This window comes from Gouania willdenowi, chromosome 4 (assembly GCF_900634775.1).
Source record: "Gouania willdenowi chromosome 4, fGouWil2.1, whole genome shotgun sequence".
Taxonomy (NCBI): Eukaryota; Metazoa; Chordata; class Actinopteri; order Blenniiformes; family Gobiesocidae; genus Gouania; species Gouania willdenowi.
The window spans coordinates 13,003,114-13,023,058 of NC_041047.1; the positions used below are offsets into that span (position 1 = coordinate 13,003,114).

Here is a 19,945-nt window from a genome sequence, read left to right on the forward strand (position 1 = left end):
TGAGTCAATCTGCTCCTTACCTGTGTAATATTTATTGGTGAGGAGAGGGTGGGTGACAGCTGCTGTGAAGTGTGTTGTAGGTTAAGGTCAGAGGTGAGAGTGAGGGGCACCACAGGCGGCTGACGGCGCTGTGCTGTGACAGTCATGGTGGGTTGGGAGGAGGTGGGGATTCCTGGGAAATTAACAAAATATAGAATTGGAGTACAAGCCCAATCATCTTGCTAACGCAACCACATTAAGAAGATCCAGATTCCCTCTTAGTGGCAGTGAATAATTGTTGGAGCCATTGTGGTTGTCAGCACAAAAGTGCAAAGCATTCAGAAAGCAGGAACAAAAAGAACACTAATCCACACTCTGTGTAAAGCCAAGACAAACTCTGCATGGGCTCACACTGAGAAAGTGACAGGAGAGCAGTTGCATCCATCAATGTTGTGGCATGGCAGGAAAACTATTGACATGTTGGGGAATGGCTGCTTAAGTCAACAAATGTAAAACGCATTCCTCTTTCAACGTTACTTTTAGTTGCTTCAAGAATATTAAGTAATTGGTTTAACACAACATGTCATATGATTCAGCACAGTTTAACGCAAGATATTCTCTTATAAATAGAAAATAGAATACGTCTTTTAACAGCAGTTCTTAGCAGAGTTGGGGTTACATTTTCCAATTACAATTCTGTCTCCAATTAACTATGTTCAATTACAATGTAATTATGATTACGTCACCAGTATTTTTTTCAATTAGAGATAGTGGGAAAAGTTGAGAAAGTTATATTTATTATTATCAATATTATAATCATAGTTTTTCTGGTTTGTTTTTTTTTCACACCATCCACCGAGTCACGTTCCTTGTATTGTTTGTAACTGTACTTGGCCAGTAAAACTGTCTGATTCTGATTAAATACATTTAATTGATGGTTAACCACATATGTGTAAACCATAAAACAGTAACATTTTCACTCCAGTTTAAGTGTGCTCATCATTATTGCACTAATTTTTAAGGTTTTATGATAGCCTTATCTAAATAAAAATGTATTTTAATGCTTTGGCACTGACAGTTTTTATATAATTTCCACGCCAAATTCAATTACAGTCAATTATCTGAACTAAATTACGAATCAATATGATTACAACAACAGCAACAGATTTCAAATACAATTACAATTATAATGGACATAATTGTAATTAATTATCAATTATGCGATTCCAATGATAATTGACCACAATCATGTTTCTTACCGTGGCTGGCTGCACTGATGCCGAGGTGGGTGAGGTTTGTCGTGAGGCTGCCCGTGCTGTTGGCCGAGCTAAGGGAGGGAAAGGCCACAGGGTCCTCGGGGTCCAGTGGGGTAGACAGCGGAGGAGGGAACTGCATGTTAGTTAGATCAGGCAGTGAGCCGCCGGTGTTGTGCGCTGCTGGCAGCACAGATGGGTTCAACTCCTGGTCCGGTGATGGAAATATGCTGTAAAAGATGTGCTTCTTTAGTGACGAGCACAAAGAAAAACACAAATCTACCAAAGAATTTTATCATTTTAAAGGCAAGCAAACATTTAATCAAATTAAAAAGTATTTCCATTTCAGCCAGGACTCGTGCCTTTTTAAATATAATAATATATTGTCACAGCACACAACTGGACCAAACATGTACAACTGGACTGATTTCAAAAGCACACCCAATGATGTCATGACACACTTAATGTGTGAGTGCACAGTGATTTACAAGGACTTTTAACTTGACTTAGTTTAAGAGAAGATCAATTTATTAATAATTTTCTAATGGTAGCTTTATTAATTGGATGGTTAGCAGTGCATCTTGAACACAACCATTATTTTATTTTATCGTTATTTATTGGTTTATGTAACAGGGACAGTGTACATTATTATCAATACTGAAAATGTACCAGATTTAGCCAAAAGGGGATTTTTCATCTGCAGTCCCTGGACATAGTGTTCAATTGTCACCCTAAATGAATATTAATTACACAAATTACAGGAAATATAAAATATACAGTGAAAAATGCATAACAAAATATAACACTTTCATTTACATATAAAAAAACAAAAATATTTAAGTGTCATGGGCTTTGCATTTCACTTCTATGGCTAAGAGGTAGTGCTCAATTTTCTTCCCACAGTACCACATTATGTTATTAGAGATGCTCTCACAAGGTCAATTTGGAGATGAAGCAAGTCTACATAACTGATGATCTCTCCCGGTTAGCCCTGGTTGATATTATTGATTTTTTTTTTATGTAAACCTGAGCTAATATTCAATGTTTTAAAATATAAAAACAAATCTACCCACTTGATTCCTGGGACATCGCATGTGTTAGAGTGTGATGAATCCTCCTGAAGAGAGAAGGAAACCATGACTAGGACATCAAACATTATTAGTGTACACTCTGGGGCCTTTCCCCATCCCTCAGGTACCTTTTTGTCATCCCATTGTGTGTTCTTGTCTGACTCTGAACATCCCGTCCCGGGCACTGTTAGCAGCAGAACTAATTAGTCAAACTACAACAAAATACACAACAATTCAAATCAGGTCAGGGAATGAATCATCAACATCCAAGCCATTCATGGATAATATAGTGCTTTCTTTGTGCCAGAGTCTAAAAATAGCAAGGTGACCAGCCGCACCGACCGGATAGGTGCCAGCTAATCTTGGCTTTGTTTTATTTCAGCTCACACTTTAAAAAATGAGAAAAAATTGATTAGTTAATTGACAATTTTTTCTCTGTTAATCCTTTACAACTTTATATGGTCTAGTTCCTAGGCTCCCAAAGTGGGCTATGCAAATTGTCACGGGGTACATGAATAAAAATTACAAACCGCGTGAAAACATTGAAAACTAGAATATAAATCGAGCAGTAGTCAGGAGCCTCCATGCATTGCTACAAATTACTCATTAGCTTGTGGAAAACTACCCTCTAGTGGTGACAGAGAATCTATCTCATCAAAAAGGCGCAAATATAATGAGAGCTACAATGCTTTATGCTAGCCAAAAGTGCTTGATGCCTTATGCCACCACGTACTTGTGTGAAAGTGGATTTTCAGCTTTGACAAACATGAAAACAAAATATAAAACACGACTTTGTGTGGAGAATGATTTAAGACTCAGACTCAAATTCAGCCAAACATTGCAGAGTTCTGTGTATCATCTCAACCTCACCTGTTTCATTAAAGTTGTAGTGAGTTGTATTTCCCAGTTCCAGCATGATAAATATATGCAAGTATTACTGGTACATGTTCAATCAACAAATGTTAGGTTGATTTCTTTTTCCAAAATAAAAGAGATTGTTACTCCCTGAAAATGCCAGTAGGCTAATAAGTAATTAAATTAATCAAGTGATAATTCTGAATAAGATGTTTTCTTTTGTGCTAACAGATTTTTTTATTTTACATATATATTATTCCGCAACAGAATAAGTCAAATTCAGTGACAAATTCCACTGTAGCTATACATTGTATATGACATTACATATTTTTTTTTTTAAGTGTGCAGGAGTAGGGGGTACATGGCTTTAGGTTAAATATCTGTGTACATCAGTCTTTGCATTCAATTCTTTCCTGCAGAACCATGGACAGAAAATCTGCTTCTCTCCAAATTATTTTGCAAGCTTTTTTCTGCAATCTACGGTCTCAACCCTGCTTTACAACAGATCATTTTTTTGTTTCCTTGATAAATATTTTACTTCGAGTTGATATCGGAGTCAATGCAGCCTTCACCCTAATATGTCATTCAGGGTTCGATGCCTGGATTAGTACATTTCCACATTAATAAGTAAAAAGCTGGATAGTGTTTTTGTAACTGGATCTGCTTTTACCTCGTTTGGGCTGCAGCTCTTGTGATCCGCCTGCGAAAACCTCCTGAGGCTTAGGATTCATCGCGCTCTGGTGTAAGGCCGAGTCTGAATTTGTCCTGTGTGTGCGTTCAAAAAAAAGATGAGATGTCAGCAAATTCTCTGCCAGATTCTCCAATAAACTGGCTCAGAGCTACACATCAACACAGACTTGGATGCCCTTCTATGTTGGGCCTTTGTGTGGAGCTGAAGTTTTACATTTTTGCAGCTACAAGACCACACTACTGGACGCAGACTGGGTTTGGCAGAGCATCATGGCTATCATTACTATAACAAATAGACAAAGGGGGGGCGGCTTACCTTCTCCAGCTTGTGTCAGGTGGCGGGGAAAGGTAAACTGAGCTGTAAGGACAGCTGTCAACGTGAATTTAGTCAAGGCTAATAAAGCTGAGGGGATAAAGAACAAATCTGATATCGTTTTGTGTTTTCATTTTTCTAGCCCGTTTCAACCCAAAACCCCTCGTACATAAAACACAAAATGTTGTTCAGGTAATGTTTTGATACTTCAATGTTTATATAAAAAGGTGTTTGCACCAGGGTCAATTATAAGTGGAATTGATAATTAATTACAATTATGATGTAGTTATAATTGTAATTGAAAAAAGTTTTGCTGTTTTAAACATCATTAAACTGTAATTGAGTTCAGATAAATGACTTCTTAATTGCAATTGGCATGAAAATCAGATAACTCAATTACAATTAAATTGAACAAAAAACTGGGGAACCATGTTACAGTTCCATGACTTACGTAGTTAACAATTCTTAAATTATGTTTCATATCAAGTTTATCCCACTACCTTTTTACCATTACAAAACGCCCACAACAAAAATATAAATAACAATATTTTGATTGATAAGGAAACCAAAAAGGTAACCAAGAGATGAGAAACAAATTAGATGATAGATCATATTTTAAGTGTATTTTAAAGCTGATTTAAGACATGGCTCAAAATTTGACCTGTTACAATAAGAGATGCTAAAAAAAAAAAAAGCTAACAAAGGGGAAGGTTACGTTTTATAAGACTATTTATCAAAGGCTCATTAATTGAACTTTAGTAATTGAGAAAGTAATTGTAATTGACTTACAGTGGAAAATTATAATTTTATTTGTATTTGGAAAAAATGCCGTCACCATAATGTAATTGACTTGTAATTCAACATGGATAGTTGAATTGAAGATGTAAATGTAATTTCAAAATGTAATTGACCCCAACCCTGGTTTGTACAAATTGTCTTCACCACTACTTCAGTTAACTCAGATCTACTGAAATCAATATAATTCTTCCATTACTCACATCATACACTTCCAATTCCATCCCAGTAGTCAATCTTGATTTGATATTAGACTCAAATAAATTGAATGCAAAATCTTGACAATGATGACGATCGTCGCTGTGTTTTTTCAACTAAAAGGATATCTGACGTCCATGTTTGTCGACGGTTAGCGGCCGGCGGTGAGGGGACGTGATGCGGTTTCGTTCACGGTAGACGCGATCCACCAGCCCGTGATGCCTGGTTGTCCGACTGGTGTCTAGCACTGAATTCTGGGAGGGAACACACTAAGTGATTAACCCTCGAAGGGAAGAGAAACACAGCCTGAACAAAGCTGACTCTAAGGATTAATGGTGCACATGTGTTCCTTTAAAAATGAGTCAAGCCATGGGCCTCCAATACTGATAATAGAGTTGGCAAATGTATTTAAAGATGGAAAGCCATGACAAGCAATGGTGTTGTGTATTTTGAAATATAGAAAACCATTATACTCTGTAGGGCAACACTGTTGCAGCTTGTATTACAAAAACTACTTCATTCGCACTGGAACAATACCAAACCCTGGAGGATTAGCGAGGTTTTTAACGTAAATGCATTTTCTGACTCATCACTGCCTTTACGACCAAAAAGAACTGATCATGTATTTTTTTCAAGTCTTTACAACGACTACTAAAGTAAGTCCAGAATTAGACGTCCAACAGCAGAGGAAAGAACACTGGTCTAGAAAAAACCATAGAGGCTATGGGCTCACCTGAAAAGGCAGGTCAATGTTGCCATTCCCAATCTGATTGACATTGGGTAGTGAGCCTCCATAGTACTGTCCACGATTCTGCCCTAGTTGCAAATACTGGGTCTTCTGCAACTGCAACTGTGCAAAGTAAAATTGCATGAAAGCATGAGTGACGGCTCCATCCACGAACAAACAAAAAAAAAAGAGATGCTCTAGATGAATAGTAGTAGTTTGATAAATGTTGAATGGAAGTGATGAATCCTTTAACTGAGAGGTGAAACAGGCAGATGTGAGTGCGTGATGAAAAATAGAGAAGCATACAAGACAAAATAAAAACCACACAAGCTCATGTGAATGACACCTGATGACAGCTAATGTATCTACACTCAGACATTCCATGTAACAATTCAATTATTACAATTTTTTTTCACATTTCTCAATCAAAAACACCAGCTATTACATTCAAGTATGCTTTACAACACTGAGATGAACAGCCTGTAATAGAAATATCAAAGTGCACTGTCAATGGCAGGCACAACCAAATCGATTAACAATGTTTAAATGGGAAAAAATACATTAATTAATGAAAATTAGACAGATACGATCAAACAGATCAGTTAATTATATGATTTATCTCGTGCAGTAAATAGGAGAGTAGTCATCCTTTCCAGCCAGCAGACTAGACAATTAGCCAAAACGTTTCCTGGCAACAAGACATTCCCTATTTAATGGTCAACCGAGGCGAAACACTCAGCCGATTTATTGATTAGGCCATCGTCTCAAGATCAAATTGCCTTTATTTTTCTTAAGAAAAAAGTTGCTTTTCCCCCCTCAGTCAGTACCTTGTTTAAATTTAATTTGCAACTTTTTCTTATTCATGGTTAACATTCAAAACTAAAATATAACTTTCCCAGAAATAGGAAAATAGATCAGAAAATTAGATCAGAAAATTAATTTTAATTAATAATTTCTGAACCAATAATTTCATTGGTTATTATATCAAGGCAAAAATATTGTGATTCAAACCACAAAATTAAAATGCATTTTTTTTGTCATTTTACAAAACGTAATAATAAAGAGCACAGAGTTTAAAGCTGCTTGAGATTATATTTTTTCTTTTATCATTTAAAAACATAGTGCAAGCCTTAAAAGATCAATAAATCGAAAATCATTTGCTCAGAAAAAAACAAAAAAATGACAAAAAATTTAAAACTGCTAATCCAAAGTTTGTTTTGATCTCTTTGCAAACGCTCAGGTTTACTGACATTCTTGGTAAAGTTTTACACATTGCATTGTGGGATGTGGAGTCCCTTAGACAGATGCATTGAAGTGTTTTTACTTCATTCTTACCATGATTTTTTCTGCCAATGGGACTTCTCAACACATTTGTGGTGTTTTCATGGACTGAAAAATGCAGCAAAACAATGGCAGATGTTTATTTTGGGACAAGGAATAATCTAAATCCGGCCAAATTTGAATTTCTTATGAAGTGAGGTTACATCACGGTGAATTAACTAGAACAAAAATTGTTTCAAGTTATTTCCTGTCCTCTTTGTCTGGTGAAGAGATACACGAAATCACAGTAAGAATTATGTATAAGTGTTTGTTGTGTTCGTCTGTAATACTGTACAATATGTAAAAAAAAAAATTAAATAAAAAAAAACCACGGAAGGGCAGTATGGCCGGAATCGCCAGAACTTAACTATAACCACCCTCTTCAATATTCTGGAGTGAATGTTGTTGTGAATAATGTTTATGATGGAAATTTGCCTTTCTAAAAAAAGAGAGAATTATATAAATAAAATGCGTAAAACCTTTCAGAGAATGTTACTAAACCAAGTATTTACAGCTGGCAGCGTAAGAGTGGCAATTTAAACCTTTTTTATCTTTTCTTGAGCAAATGATCTTCAGTTTAGTGATCTAAGCGGCCTACACTATGAAGTATATGAATGAAAAAAAACAAAAACATCCCGAGCAGCTTTAAGGATAATAGGTAAGGTCTTTAATAATAATAATAATAATAATAACAATAACACACATAAATAAGTTATTTCAGCAAAAAAGTTTGTGTCACTATGTTACTACTATAGATATTGACATATATTTAAAGCAGCCAATAAAGAGTTTAAAAGTCCTTTGTCATCATACAAATGACAATTGAACATGTATTGAAATAAAAAAATGAAAAAATCTTTATTCATTCTAAAAACCTTACTATAAAATATAAAAAAACATAAAACTTACACTTGCAAACAGTGCAAAATAACTAAACAAATCAAGAAATAAAGGCTTTAAATATGCATTAATTAAAAAAGCTTACCCTCTTCTCTTTATTTCTACTAAGTAACCCAACTAAATCAATAAATCTAAATAAATAACATGAGCTGTTATATTTAACCTAGTATTTAATACACACACACAATGCATGTTCTGCAAAGAGATAATGTTTGCTAACATTATGTGTCAGATTTCGAAACATTTGTATGCAATGAAGAAAATCTATCTGAGCACGTTTAGCTGTTTGACAAACAACAACAGTGGGCCTTGTAGAGACATAATAACATAAGAGCTGAACAACATTATCAGTAACGATTTAATCTTGCTCAAAAGATACGGCTGAATTTGTCAAACAGCTTGATGCATAAATGTTTATATGTATGATTAATACTGATGGCCATCTACACTAGGTGGAGGGTTAGCATTATAGCATTAGCAAGTGCATAATGTCAATAAGGGAATAACAAGGGGAATCAGTCCATAAATATATTAACACAGAACAGACAAAGTGTCAGTCAGTTACTTTTTATAGTGTAACATGTTTATGAAGCTGTGATTTTTTAGATTCTATCAGGCAATATCCATAACATGTTTAATAAAATGTGATTTTAGATTCTATCAGGTAATATCCATAACATGTTTAATGAACTGTGATTTTAGATTTGACCAGACATTGTGCCAATAACATGTTTATGAAGCTGTCATTTCAGATTTTATCAGGTAATATCCATAACATGTTTAATAAAATGTGATTTTAGATTCTATCAGGTAATATCCATAACATGTTTAATGAACTGTGATTTTAGATGTGACCAGACATTGTGCCAATAACATGTTTATGAAGCTGTCATTTCAGATTTTATCAGGTAATATCCATAACATGTTTAATAAAATGTGATTTTAGATTCGATCAGGTAATATCCATAACATGTTTAATAAACTGTGAGTTTTAGATTCTATCAGATAATAACCATAAGATGTTTATGAAGCTGTGATTTTTTAGATTCTATCAGGTAATATCCATAACATGTTTAATAAAATGTGATTTTAGATTCGATCAGGTAATATCCATAACATGTTTAATAAACTGTGATTTTTAGATTCTATCAGATAATAACCATAACATGTTTATGAAGCTGTGATTTTTTGATTTTATCAGGTAATATCCATAACATGTTTAATAAACTGTGATTATTAGATTCTATCAGATAATAACCATAATATGTTTAAGAAGCTGTGATTTTTTAGATTCTATCAGGTAATATCCATAACATGTTTAATAAAATGTGATTTTAGATTCGATCAGGTAATATCCATAACATGTTTAATAAACTGTGATTTTTAGATTCTATCAGATAATAACCATAACATGTTTATGAAGCTGTGATTTTTTGATTTTATCAGGTAATATCCGTAACATGTTTAATAAACTGTGATTTTAGATTCTACCAGATATTATGTCAATAACATATTGATGAAGCTGTGTTTTCAGATTATAACCATAACATGTTTATGAAGCTGTGTTTTCTGTGACAGACAGTCTGTCAGTAAAGGATTATAACATATTAATGGAGCAGTGATTTTAAACACGGACTGAAGCCTGTCTGTCCGTCAGTTACCGACACGCAGCCAGGATCAGAACAGGTGCATGTATTTACGTTATTTCATTATTCGCGGTCGGACAGCTGCGGTTGGTGTTACCGACACACCGACGGGTTGAGCAGCCGCACAGAAGCGTTACCTATTCGGTGTAGAGCTGTGCCAGCTCGGGACGTGAATGTAAACTTTAGCCCCTTGGCATTGTAACGTCCATATTTATATCCGCAGTGTATTCGTTAGCTGCCAGAAACGATGCAACACACAATGTATAAAAAGCCCGAAGGCAGAGTTCTTACCCGGGCTGCTCTGGTGATGTTCAGGTCCTTCATCACCTCTTCAAACGCCGCAGTCTCCTCCGCCTGCTTCTGATTATGCAAAGCAATTTTTTCGCTGAATTTACGCGGATTGTTAGAGGACGCCATCTTTCCCTCTTCTTCTCAATGGAATGTTACGCTGGAGCGTGCCAGGGCCTTCTGATTACGTCATCACGCATATTCAGCGTGTCCACTGGTGTTGACGCCTTTTCGCTTCAGTTGTTGTCAGATTAGCTTTGACTGTACAACTTTTCAATAAAAAATTTAAAAAAAATCACTTCAATCAAAAATATTTAACAGAAAAAAGTGTTCATTTGATTGAAGATTTTTTTTGTTTTTTAATTGAAGTGATATAATTAAATTATTGAATTTTAAAGAGACAAATCTACCACCATATGACTAAACACACAAAAACCACTAAGTTTGACCTATGCCTGACAGAAAAGAGGTTAACATTTAAAGCAAAAACCTTAAAAAGGGACACATTTTCGTAACACTAATTATACTCAGTTGTAACTGAAATCAATAAAAAGGAAAATAATATTTTAATTTAACAGCAATATAAACCAAAATGTTTGGAGGCATGGGCTTTGAAAGATACATCTCTTAAGAGACTTTAAACATTGTTTTAAAAGTAATTTAAATATATATATATATATATCACTAGATGTGTGTGTAGCTCAGTCTGAAATGTAATTATTAAAAAAAATAAATTTACTGATTTTAAAATTATTCTTTTTCCAAATTCAAACAACTGTATTATGTACTTTCACTTTGTCAAATATAAATCTAGTTCAAATAAAATGCTGTAAAAAGAAATTTTCTGAGCGGGCACAACTTGCACTAATTCTGTTTATTCTATATTTGTAATACTGTAAAACAAACATGATCAAAAACTAATTCTAGAAACAAAAAAAAAGTATTTGGGGGGTTTGACATCAAAATAGGGTCACGATCCAAAAAAGGTTGGAAACCACTAGTATAAACTAAACAATATTTCATGGATGGGCCATTGTAATAACAAAAAACACAAAGCGCACGGCACATCAAAACAAGTCAAATCTTTATTACAGATGTAAAACAAGCCAGATAATTGCAAACATTCCTCTTTGACTACAGTTTATATCGTATTTATATTCATATTGCACTGTATCATGTGCTTTAACTGGAACAAATCACACACAAAAGACACACTAAGGCAGACAGGCATTCTCCCAACCAACTCTTTTTGTAAAGAACAAACACTTACTCTTGTTAAAAAAATTAAAAAAAAAAAAAATCAGACAAGATACTCTCACAATGACAGTCTTGCAGCATCTAAAAGGTCCAGCCATTCATCGGCAGTCAAAACAAAGAACACAAGCTCACACCTAACTTACAGAGATCATCCAAGTTTAAAAAAAAAAAAAAAAAAAGTGACTCGCACAAAAAATATATATAAACCGTTGCTTTATCAAAAGATTTGTTTCCGTCTCAATTTTATAGTAGTTGAAAAGCAGAATATTTACAGCATATTAGCTGTGGTGCTTGTTTATAGAGAGCAGCGCACACTGATGTTCCAACACGCACATAGAGCATTTATGTAGCTGCCAGAAGAGATCTACAGAGCTTTGTTACACACTGACTGAGAGCTCACTTTCTCTGTGGTGTCGAGCAAAGAGAAAACTATGGCAGTAAATGTTGAACACCAACACACGAGTTCACCCGTGACACACACACATCCAATACTTGTTTTTATATATACTGTGCATTACTGGATATTATTGAACAAGAATTAAACAAATATATAAGATGAGGTTTGCGGTTATTTACCAGTTTTTACGCTTTCAATCAGAGTAAAAAAGGTCACGACTTAAAATTATTTTCCCCAAACAATTCTATGCATTCCCATCCAGATGAGAACTACAGGGCACTTCTTCTAATGGTTTACAGTAAAAGGCAGATTGCACCCCAACTAATCACTGCTGTGATTAAGTGAAATCAGAAAATGTAATGTACTTGTGCTGTGAAGTTCTTGACATAAGTGTAACAAAAGTAATACTATAGTCCTACTTTCAATCATATTACCAATCAAAAAATGTGTTGACACAAATTATTAAAAAGTTGTCTTCAAAATCTAAAACTGATCAAATAAAGAACTGTGCAGATTCAACATGGATTGGACTCCTTGATGATTTAAACAAAAGGGTTCAGAGGAAAGTGTAGAATTATAAGATGCACTTGACAATAAACATTTTTTAAATCTATGCCTGCATTCTGACCAAGAAACAGACTTTTTTTCCTACAGTGTAATTATGAGACAATTTCCAGCAGCTTGTGTGATTCCAGACAGTGGGCTTTACTTAAACAAGGGCTTCAAAATGCTACAGAAAAGTCTGGAAACCACAAAGATTCACGTCATAATGTCATTAAACCAACTTGAAGCATACAATTATAGAGAATAATACTGATCATTGCTTACAATTGAACATTTTGGTCCAATAAATAAATACATTCCACAGTTAAGAACTATTTAAATTAAATATTTATCTTTATAAAACCAGTAATTGCAATTGCCACATTGACCTTGCAAGCATTGGTTATCTGAATGTTGGTAGTCAAGGTATGATTGTGCATAAAAATGAGGTATTTTCACTTCAATAGGCTCTTGTTTTTGCATGCACAAACCAGCGTTGAGAAAATTGATTCTTAAATGAGGAGGGGGTGGGGCATTTTTTTTCCAAAATCAAAACAGAGAATAACAGAACAGTGGTTGGTCATTTGCTCATTTTAGCACACGTTTACTCAACTTTCACAGCTTGCTTTGACAATGACATGGTCAGAAGGAGCACATGAAATAAGATCTTCACAGTTGCAGATCAGACGCTTAGTGTTGTGTAGTGTTTTGTGGAAGTATAATGGGAGTGCAGGCGATACCGGCAAAGGATTCTGGGAAGTGCAAATCCCGCTCCCACTCATCTGTCTCTGTATTGTACACCTGGACGATGCTAGTCACATTGTTGAGGTGCCAGTTGTAACCACCGACGATGTAGATCTTTGAGTCCAGTAAGCAGCAGCCGGCCTCTGACTGGCCGGCCCTCATGGGGCTGACCGTTGTCCACTGGTCATTCTCGGGACTGTAAAACTCCACGGCCAGCACATCAAAACAGCGATCAACGTGATCCATGCGACCGCCCAGGGCGTAAATGCGATCTTTTACACTGATCATGGCGTGGAGCACTCTGGGTTCATTCATGGGAGCTTTGAAAACCCACTGGTCTGAGACGGGGTCGTAGCAGTGCAGAGTTTTCTTGTCATCTAACGAGACCCCGTAACCTCCTGAGACGTACAGCTTCTCCCCACAACGAGTCGCAGCATGACCCCAAATCCTGCGCTTTAACTGTTCCACATACGACCACTGGTTGTTCTTTGGGCAGTAACACTCAACAGTCGACAAGCTGCCAGTTAGGTTGCGCCCCCCTGTGGCGTATATCTGTCCATTTAGCACATTGAGCTGAAACTGGATACGCGCCTCCTGCATGGGTTGGATGCGAAGCCATTGGTTAAGATGTGGGTTGTAGCGATAGCTGCTAATAACGGCTCCCTCTCCGCTGCGGTGCTGAGAGTGCTGTCCTCCAACCACATACACAAAATTATCAAGTACAGCTACACAAGCATGGCTACACCCCACTTCCATCTCGGTCAGCTCTTTGAAGTGGCGGGAGGCAATATCGGGGAGGTAATACACCTTTGCGCTAACCGTGCGGTCATTGTCGGTGTACGGAGTTCCACCAAAAGTAATGAGGGACATGATGTCAGAGCGAATGAGGGTTCGCAAGGACTGCATTTCATGCTGTCGGAATGGAAGGATCTGGTAATTGAAGGCCTCGAGGAGATACTGGCGACACAGCACGTCCTCAACCATGATGTCCACTGTCTGAACACTGTCCACCAACTCTGCAGAGCACATGAGTGGGAAGCGCACATGGCAGAGGACGTTGCTAGCTTGAGCTCTGCGAGAATCGTCGTAGCGCAGCCAGCGGATAGCGGCGTGAAAGAGATGGATCTCACTGCAGTTCCTGAGTTTGTTGCTCTGAAGGAAGAAGATGAGGCGATCCATGGAGATGTGCAGAAAGTCTTCCTCCTCTGCAATTTGGAGGAAGTGGCGAAAAGTAAAAGCATCAACCGACTCCTTGAGGGACGACAGGCTGAAAGTGGTGGCCATCTGCCCAATGAGTAGGCAGGTCTCCACGCTCATCGCTGATTTGAGAAACTCCTCACAGAGCTCCACCACAGGGACCATCTGAAGAAACACGGCGGCCCCGAGAACATCCTGAATACAGTCCAGATCTAAGGTTACTTCTGAGCTGTAGGCAAAGTCAATTATGTGCTTAAGGCCTCGGGCAGAGAAACCCTTTAACTCAATGGTGCTTTGGTTGGACTCCCTCATGCCTCCAGTAAACATTGCTCTGAAACACAAGACCAAGTCAGTTACTACATGACCATGATTTATAATCCCATACACTTTAACGACTAAGCAGGAAAATGTTAAATTCATATTATGCCTTTTTTTTTTTTTTTTTAAATGTTTATGAATCTTCTTTTAAAGGCTGGTGTCCATGATAGAACATTGAAATGGGCTCTCACTAGGGCTGGGTGATATATCGAAATTAAGGATATAAAGATTAATCTCGAGGCACTTAAAAAATCGATTCAAAGGAGTCATGGTTCACATTAATACTCTGAAATTGAATCGCAGTACTTTAAAAAAAATATATGTATATATTATTATTATTTCATTTTCTTTTCTTTTTTTTTTTACAGCAAAGGGCGCCTACTATTTAGAATTTGAAATTCAGGACGTACCACCGTGTTTTAAATCAGAAGTGTGGAAGCATTTTGGCTTCCCCAAGACAAAATGAAAGAAAGAACATGTGAAATCCAACGTAAGAGGGGCACTGAGAGGAAAGGAGAAACAAGAGAGCTAACGGAGGAGTAGTAATGTGAAAAATGTGCCCCCGTGACACGTACGGGGTAATGGGCACCATTTATATATTGGTATGTGCCAATGATTCGGTACCACCAAGACCCCAAATTAAAAATCGGGCTCCATGCATCGATGAGTATACATCCATAAACTATACCTACCAAATTTCAGCCCGATCAATTCACAAATAACAGAGGAGTAGTGATTTTAACAAGTGTACACAACAACAACAAAAACAAGAAGGAAGACAAAGTGAATGGCGTTTTGAGTCCGGTAGCCCGGCCTAAAAAATATCAAGATATGAGTTTTGGTCCATATCGCCCAGCCCGAGCTCTCACTAAACGATGGGATACATTTTTTGAATTTTTTTGCTTGCCAAATCAATTATTTGAGAATAAAATCAAAAATTGTGGTTTTCCAAATGATAAACAACCACAATTACAAAACAAAACAAATATTAGTATTTTTAGTAATCTTCACTCAACATGATGCAACTTTAATGAAATTATTTTAGTCAGCTCTAAGTGAATCCATTAGACAAAGTCATTAACTCAATTATTTGTGAGTTGGAATGTGTTTTTCATCCTGTCGCTCTAGATAAGAGCAAAAGGCTAAGTGCTTCCACTTTAAAGTAGGAATAGGACAGGAGAACCCCAATGCTCTGCAGACTAACCTGAAGTAATCGCTACAGGCCGCCAGCACTGCTTTATGGACCTGGAAGCGCTCCTCATTAATGGCCAGGACAACGTCAAGCAGTTGGCCCTGATCCCGCAAAACTGACAAACCCTGGAGGAGTGTGGCACTGTGGCTGGGAGCGGAGAAAGAACAGCGGAGGGTGCTATTCTTGTTAGCCATACTGAAAAAGAAGACCACATCATAATCAGTTACTATAGGCAATATATTTATTTTAAAAAAAAAAAAAAAGACTAAGCAAAAACATGTTTCCTCCATTATTTTATTTTCAAGCACTATTACTTAAAATAGTGCAATGATCAAATATACAGTTTAACCTGATTTATGTGTGTAATTGATAAAACCTCACTACCACAGGGAACTACTCTAATCGACTTAAGTCAGCCTGGAGGAAATGCATTAAAGTGCATGGGGCCTCTGCATTAGAGAGAATGTCTTTGCTCACTAATGAAAAACAAGTATGTACAGTATGTTGTTGGTCTTCTGTGACACTTGGTCTGAAAACAAAAGTAAAGATAAAAATTAACCACAACAAGAGAAATATTAACTCCAAAGTTTATAATGTCGGTTGAATGTTTCCATACGGAAATACGTCAGTTTGTTCTTTAGGAAATTACATGAGGAAGTCGCAACATTCGCTCTTACTTTTTTCATTCATATAATAAACACATTTTATGATTATGAATATTTACCAGGAAAAGATGCACATTTTTATGTTTTATTTTTAAAATAGATTGTGGACACCTACTGAAAAACTGTTTTTGTTTGTTTTGGGTTTTTTTAAAAAAAAAAATAGTGTTTTACCTTCATTATTGTATCAAATTTTTGTCAAAGGGTATGAGTGGTTGTAGTAGTTTGTGCACAAAAAAATCTGTTGACTCAGATTTAATCTGCCTTTTTTTTGGCTTCCTATAATGTGCTTTTTTTGGTTAAAAGCATATGTGAAGTGTAAATATGCATATTTGAATATTTATAGTTTTACATTGTTTATTTTATTTTTTAAGCCAGATCAGCGTAAACATTAACCAGGCTTGGTCCTAAAAGTGTTCAGTTAATCACTATGTAGTTGTCTGATAAAATGAAGCTCTTACTAGAAAATCTCAAGAAGTTTATCTTAAGTGGGCCACAGATTTTAGGTGGGAAAATTAGTACTTTAATTGTTATTAGGGGTGTGTATTGCCTGGCATCTGGTGATACAATTCAATATATCCCAATATTAAAGTATAAGGTCATTATATACTTAAGAAACAACTGATCTGTAAATGTGTACACCTTCATGAAAACATTATGTATGAAATATATTTTATTGGCATATTTTACTCAACATTGGCCTTAACATGCCATGTGGCAACAACTTAAAATAAAAATATAACATACAATCTGCCTGTGACTTTTAAACCAACTTTGACTTTAGTGCAACTTAACTGAGGTATATGCCTAGAACAACAAATAAATGCAGAAAGTTAGTAGCTTCTTTTTAGATTTTTTTTGAAAAAACACAAGCTGGTCAACATCACCAAGTTTCAACACACTTCTTTGTGCAGCTACAAAGTCTCCTGCAGTGGAAAAGACTTTCCTGGTTAAATAAAGGTAAAAAAAAAATTTAAAAAAATGAAAGTTAAAGATAAAGATAAAAGAAAAAAACCCAATGTGGATGCATTTTGAATCGATCTGAGAATCGCGTGACGTAATATTGCAATATATCGCCGAACACCCCTAATTGTTATTGTGCTCTAGTTTGAACTTCCATGTATAAATAAATTTAATTAGTACAGTGCCCCTCAGAAGTATGTATTGATATAGTTGGAGCTTAAGCGGAGTTGCCAATTATGGAAAAATTAGTGTGTTTGAAGGTTGGATGTACAAAGAGGTGTACATACTCTGAGTCTGTAGTGTTATAAAGGGGTATATTTGCGGGTGCGATTACCCTGGTTTAAATCTACGTGAGTTGCATTAAGTACCAAACACTGTTTTTTTTTACAACTGTATACACCATTTAGAGGCAGTAAGTTACTTTGTGTGAGGGTCTGAAATTAGCTGAAGAATACACACGATGTTATACATTTCCTAAGTTTCATTTGTGGTCCAGTGGTTTTGTTCAGGCACCTATTGTTTACATCGTTGTGTTTGGGCACTTTTGCGGGCCGCTAAGGGGTCCTGACCACTGAATGTGCGGGTGACAATATTCTCTGCTACATGCCGCAAATGTTCGGCGGGTTGATGTATCATCAGCTTTACATGTGGGATGCGTTCATGAGTAGGGATGTCCCGATACAACTTTTTCACTTCCGATACGATACCGATATTGCAGCCTTGAGTATTGTCTGATACCGGTCCGATACAATATCAGCATGAATCATACATACATTCTTTACTTATTTTATAGTGTGGAATGTTAGAAAAGGCTTGATCATGTGATGTTACTCAAACAGAACAATAATCAGCAACAGTAGGTATGTGAAAAATCTGACCCATTTATTATCAACCAATACATTTTAACCTTCAACATAATATCTACAGTATTCTACAATTAAATAAATATAATATAATATATATCAAGATCGGAATTTGCAGGATTTGAGTTCTTTTAACAATTGAAGATAAAAAATAAATAAATACCTGTCATGTGATTTAAAGGTGCAGTCTGCAACTCTTATAAAAGTGACTTTTTGTCATATTAGCTAAAGCTGTCACTATGCAAGGACAGCTTTACATGAAACTAGTAGTTTGTGTGAAAAAAACAGACTCACTGAGTCCCCCTTGCTGCTCCTGCAGCCTTTGGCAGATTGCCAGAATGCAAAGCGACCGAGCAAAAGGAACCAATCAGAGCCAGGATTGTGTTTGATGGGCTGTTTGACAGCTGTTGCTCACAGTCCCCGCCCCTTTCCCGGAGGTAGAGCACCCTCTTTTTTTTTTTTTTTTTTTTTTTTTTTACAGCGTATGGTCTGGAGGAGGAGAAGATGGAATTGGTGACTTTTCTGCTTGAAATGCAATTACTGCAACTTTATTTACATTATGTTTGAGTTGTAATTGTTATACTCGCCTCCGTGTGGCTGCTGTGACACTGTGTTGTTGTTGCTGCTGCTGCTGAGGTGTGTGCACATTGAGAGAGAGAAGCGCTGCAGTAACATGATTTTAACAGAGCATGCTATATTAATGTGATGTTGCTGTCGGACTAACGTTAGCTTGTTATCTCCTCTGAGGGAGGGACTTTGGAAAGTTTGAAGACATGGCAACAGAGCAGCGGGGAGAGAAAGATCTGAGAGTTGCGGACTGCACCTTTAAGCGTGGGGAAAATGTGAGCCCTGCTAATATTGTGAATCCACAATAAAAATTAATACACACTTTCAATGAAACTCGAGGTTCATTGAAAGTGTGTATTAATTTGGAGATACTGTATCTGCAACTGTTGGTCATTTACATAAGGATGCAAGGTTTCTCCTAAGTTTTTGCTTGCCACATTGGATGTTCTAAGGACCTTGAGTTTGACAAATGTGATCTAGATAAATACACAGCTTTTTTTCCTTTTTTATACAACACAAGAATATTAGTAGCAACAAAAAAAAAAAAAAAATCTATGTTTATTTAGGTTCATCAAACCCATAGTATTGCTAAAGATACTCACTTTAAGCACACTTAATTTAAAATAACAGCGGGATTTTATTGTGTAATTGTTGCACAAACCAATGGCTTGGTTTTTTGGTTGATTTTTTTTCTTTTTTTTTCAATTGGACAGTTTTGCAGGATTTTATTCTAAACAGAAGTATGCATGTATTAATTCCTCCGGAGCACGATAAACAAGCTTATATAATAAGGAAAGTGCTTCAGCGACTTCCAGCCGAGCAGGCTGTTGGTGCTGGTCGGTGTCCCAAGGCCTCCACAAAGCCTCGGACTTTCCTAAGTCCTAAGCCGCAGCCCTGCTTACCGCTGCGTTCTCTTTGAAGACGTCACAGTACCGGCAGCGTCAAACACGCACAAATCACCGACAACACAAAGCATTAGCATTAGTTGTGACTCACATGCTCTGCAAATGTTTGGGAACGAAATCTCCACCGTCCGACGCCGCCATCTTCTACCTCCCAACCGCACACATGGGGCATCTTCAGGACCGTCAGGTGGAGGAGAGCACCGCGGCTGCTCCGCTCATAGCGAGGGGGGAAAGCGTCTGCTGACTACCGCTAGACCCTGGAACACACACACACGGCTGCTTTTCTGAAGCAACACAGACGAC

At 36.6% G+C, this 19,945-nt stretch overlaps 2 protein-coding genes across 8 annotated transcripts in view; both read right to left on the bottom strand.

Annotated features, from left to right (window-relative positions):
• Positions 1-10,188, bottom strand: part of crtc1b (CREB regulated transcription coactivator 1b) — a 39,902-nt gene extending 29,714 nt beyond the window's left edge. For 5 of the 7 annotated variants that reach the window (XM_028443460.1, XM_028443458.1, XM_028443459.1 and 2 more), the window contains exons 1-9: positions 10,038-10,188; positions 5,887-6,003; positions 5,282-5,407; positions 4,164-4,225; positions 3,828-3,922; positions 2,431-2,486; positions 2,306-2,349; positions 1,239-1,462; positions 21-172 (exon numbers count right to left, since the gene is read on the bottom strand). In XM_028443460.1, the coding sequence (XP_028299261.1) occupies positions 21-172; positions 1,239-1,462; positions 2,306-2,349; positions 2,431-2,486; positions 3,828-3,922; positions 4,164-4,225; positions 5,282-5,407; positions 5,887-6,003; positions 10,038-10,163 (1,002 nt within the window). In that variant the 5' untranslated portion in view covers positions 10,164-10,188. The remainder of the gene's footprint in view (positions 1-20; positions 173-1,238; positions 1,463-2,305; positions 2,350-2,430; positions 2,487-3,827; positions 3,923-4,163; positions 4,226-5,281; positions 5,408-5,886; positions 6,004-10,037) is intronic. The other 2 variants (XM_028443464.1, XM_028443463.1) reach the window with 2 other exon arrangements.
• Positions 10,189-11,373: 1,185 nt separating this feature from the next.
• klhl26 (kelch-like family member 26) lies at positions 11,374-19,945 on the bottom strand. The gene is made up of 3 exons (XM_028444419.1): positions 19,734-19,945; positions 15,695-15,877; positions 11,374-14,503 (listed from the first exon to the last, which is right to left on the bottom strand). Exons 1-3 carry the CDS (start codon positions 19,781-19,783, stop codon positions 12,922-12,924), a joined length of 1,815 nt encoding a protein of 604 aa, XP_028300220.1. The 5' UTR covers positions 19,784-19,945; the 3' UTR covers positions 11,374-12,921.

Coding starts and splice junctions, on each gene's coding strand:
- klhl26 (XM_028444419.1), bottom strand. CDS start 19,783: ATGGCGGCGTCGGACGGTGGAGATTTCGTTCCCAAACATTTGCAGAGC. Junction 15,878..19,733: donor CCCAAACATTTGCAGAGCAT/GTGAGTCACAAC, acceptor CTTCTTTTTCAG/TATGGCTAACAAGAATAGCA. Junction 14,504..15,694: donor GCCTGTAGCGATTACTTCAG/GTTAGTCTGCAG, acceptor CTTGTGTTTCAG/AGCAATGTTTACTGGAGGCA.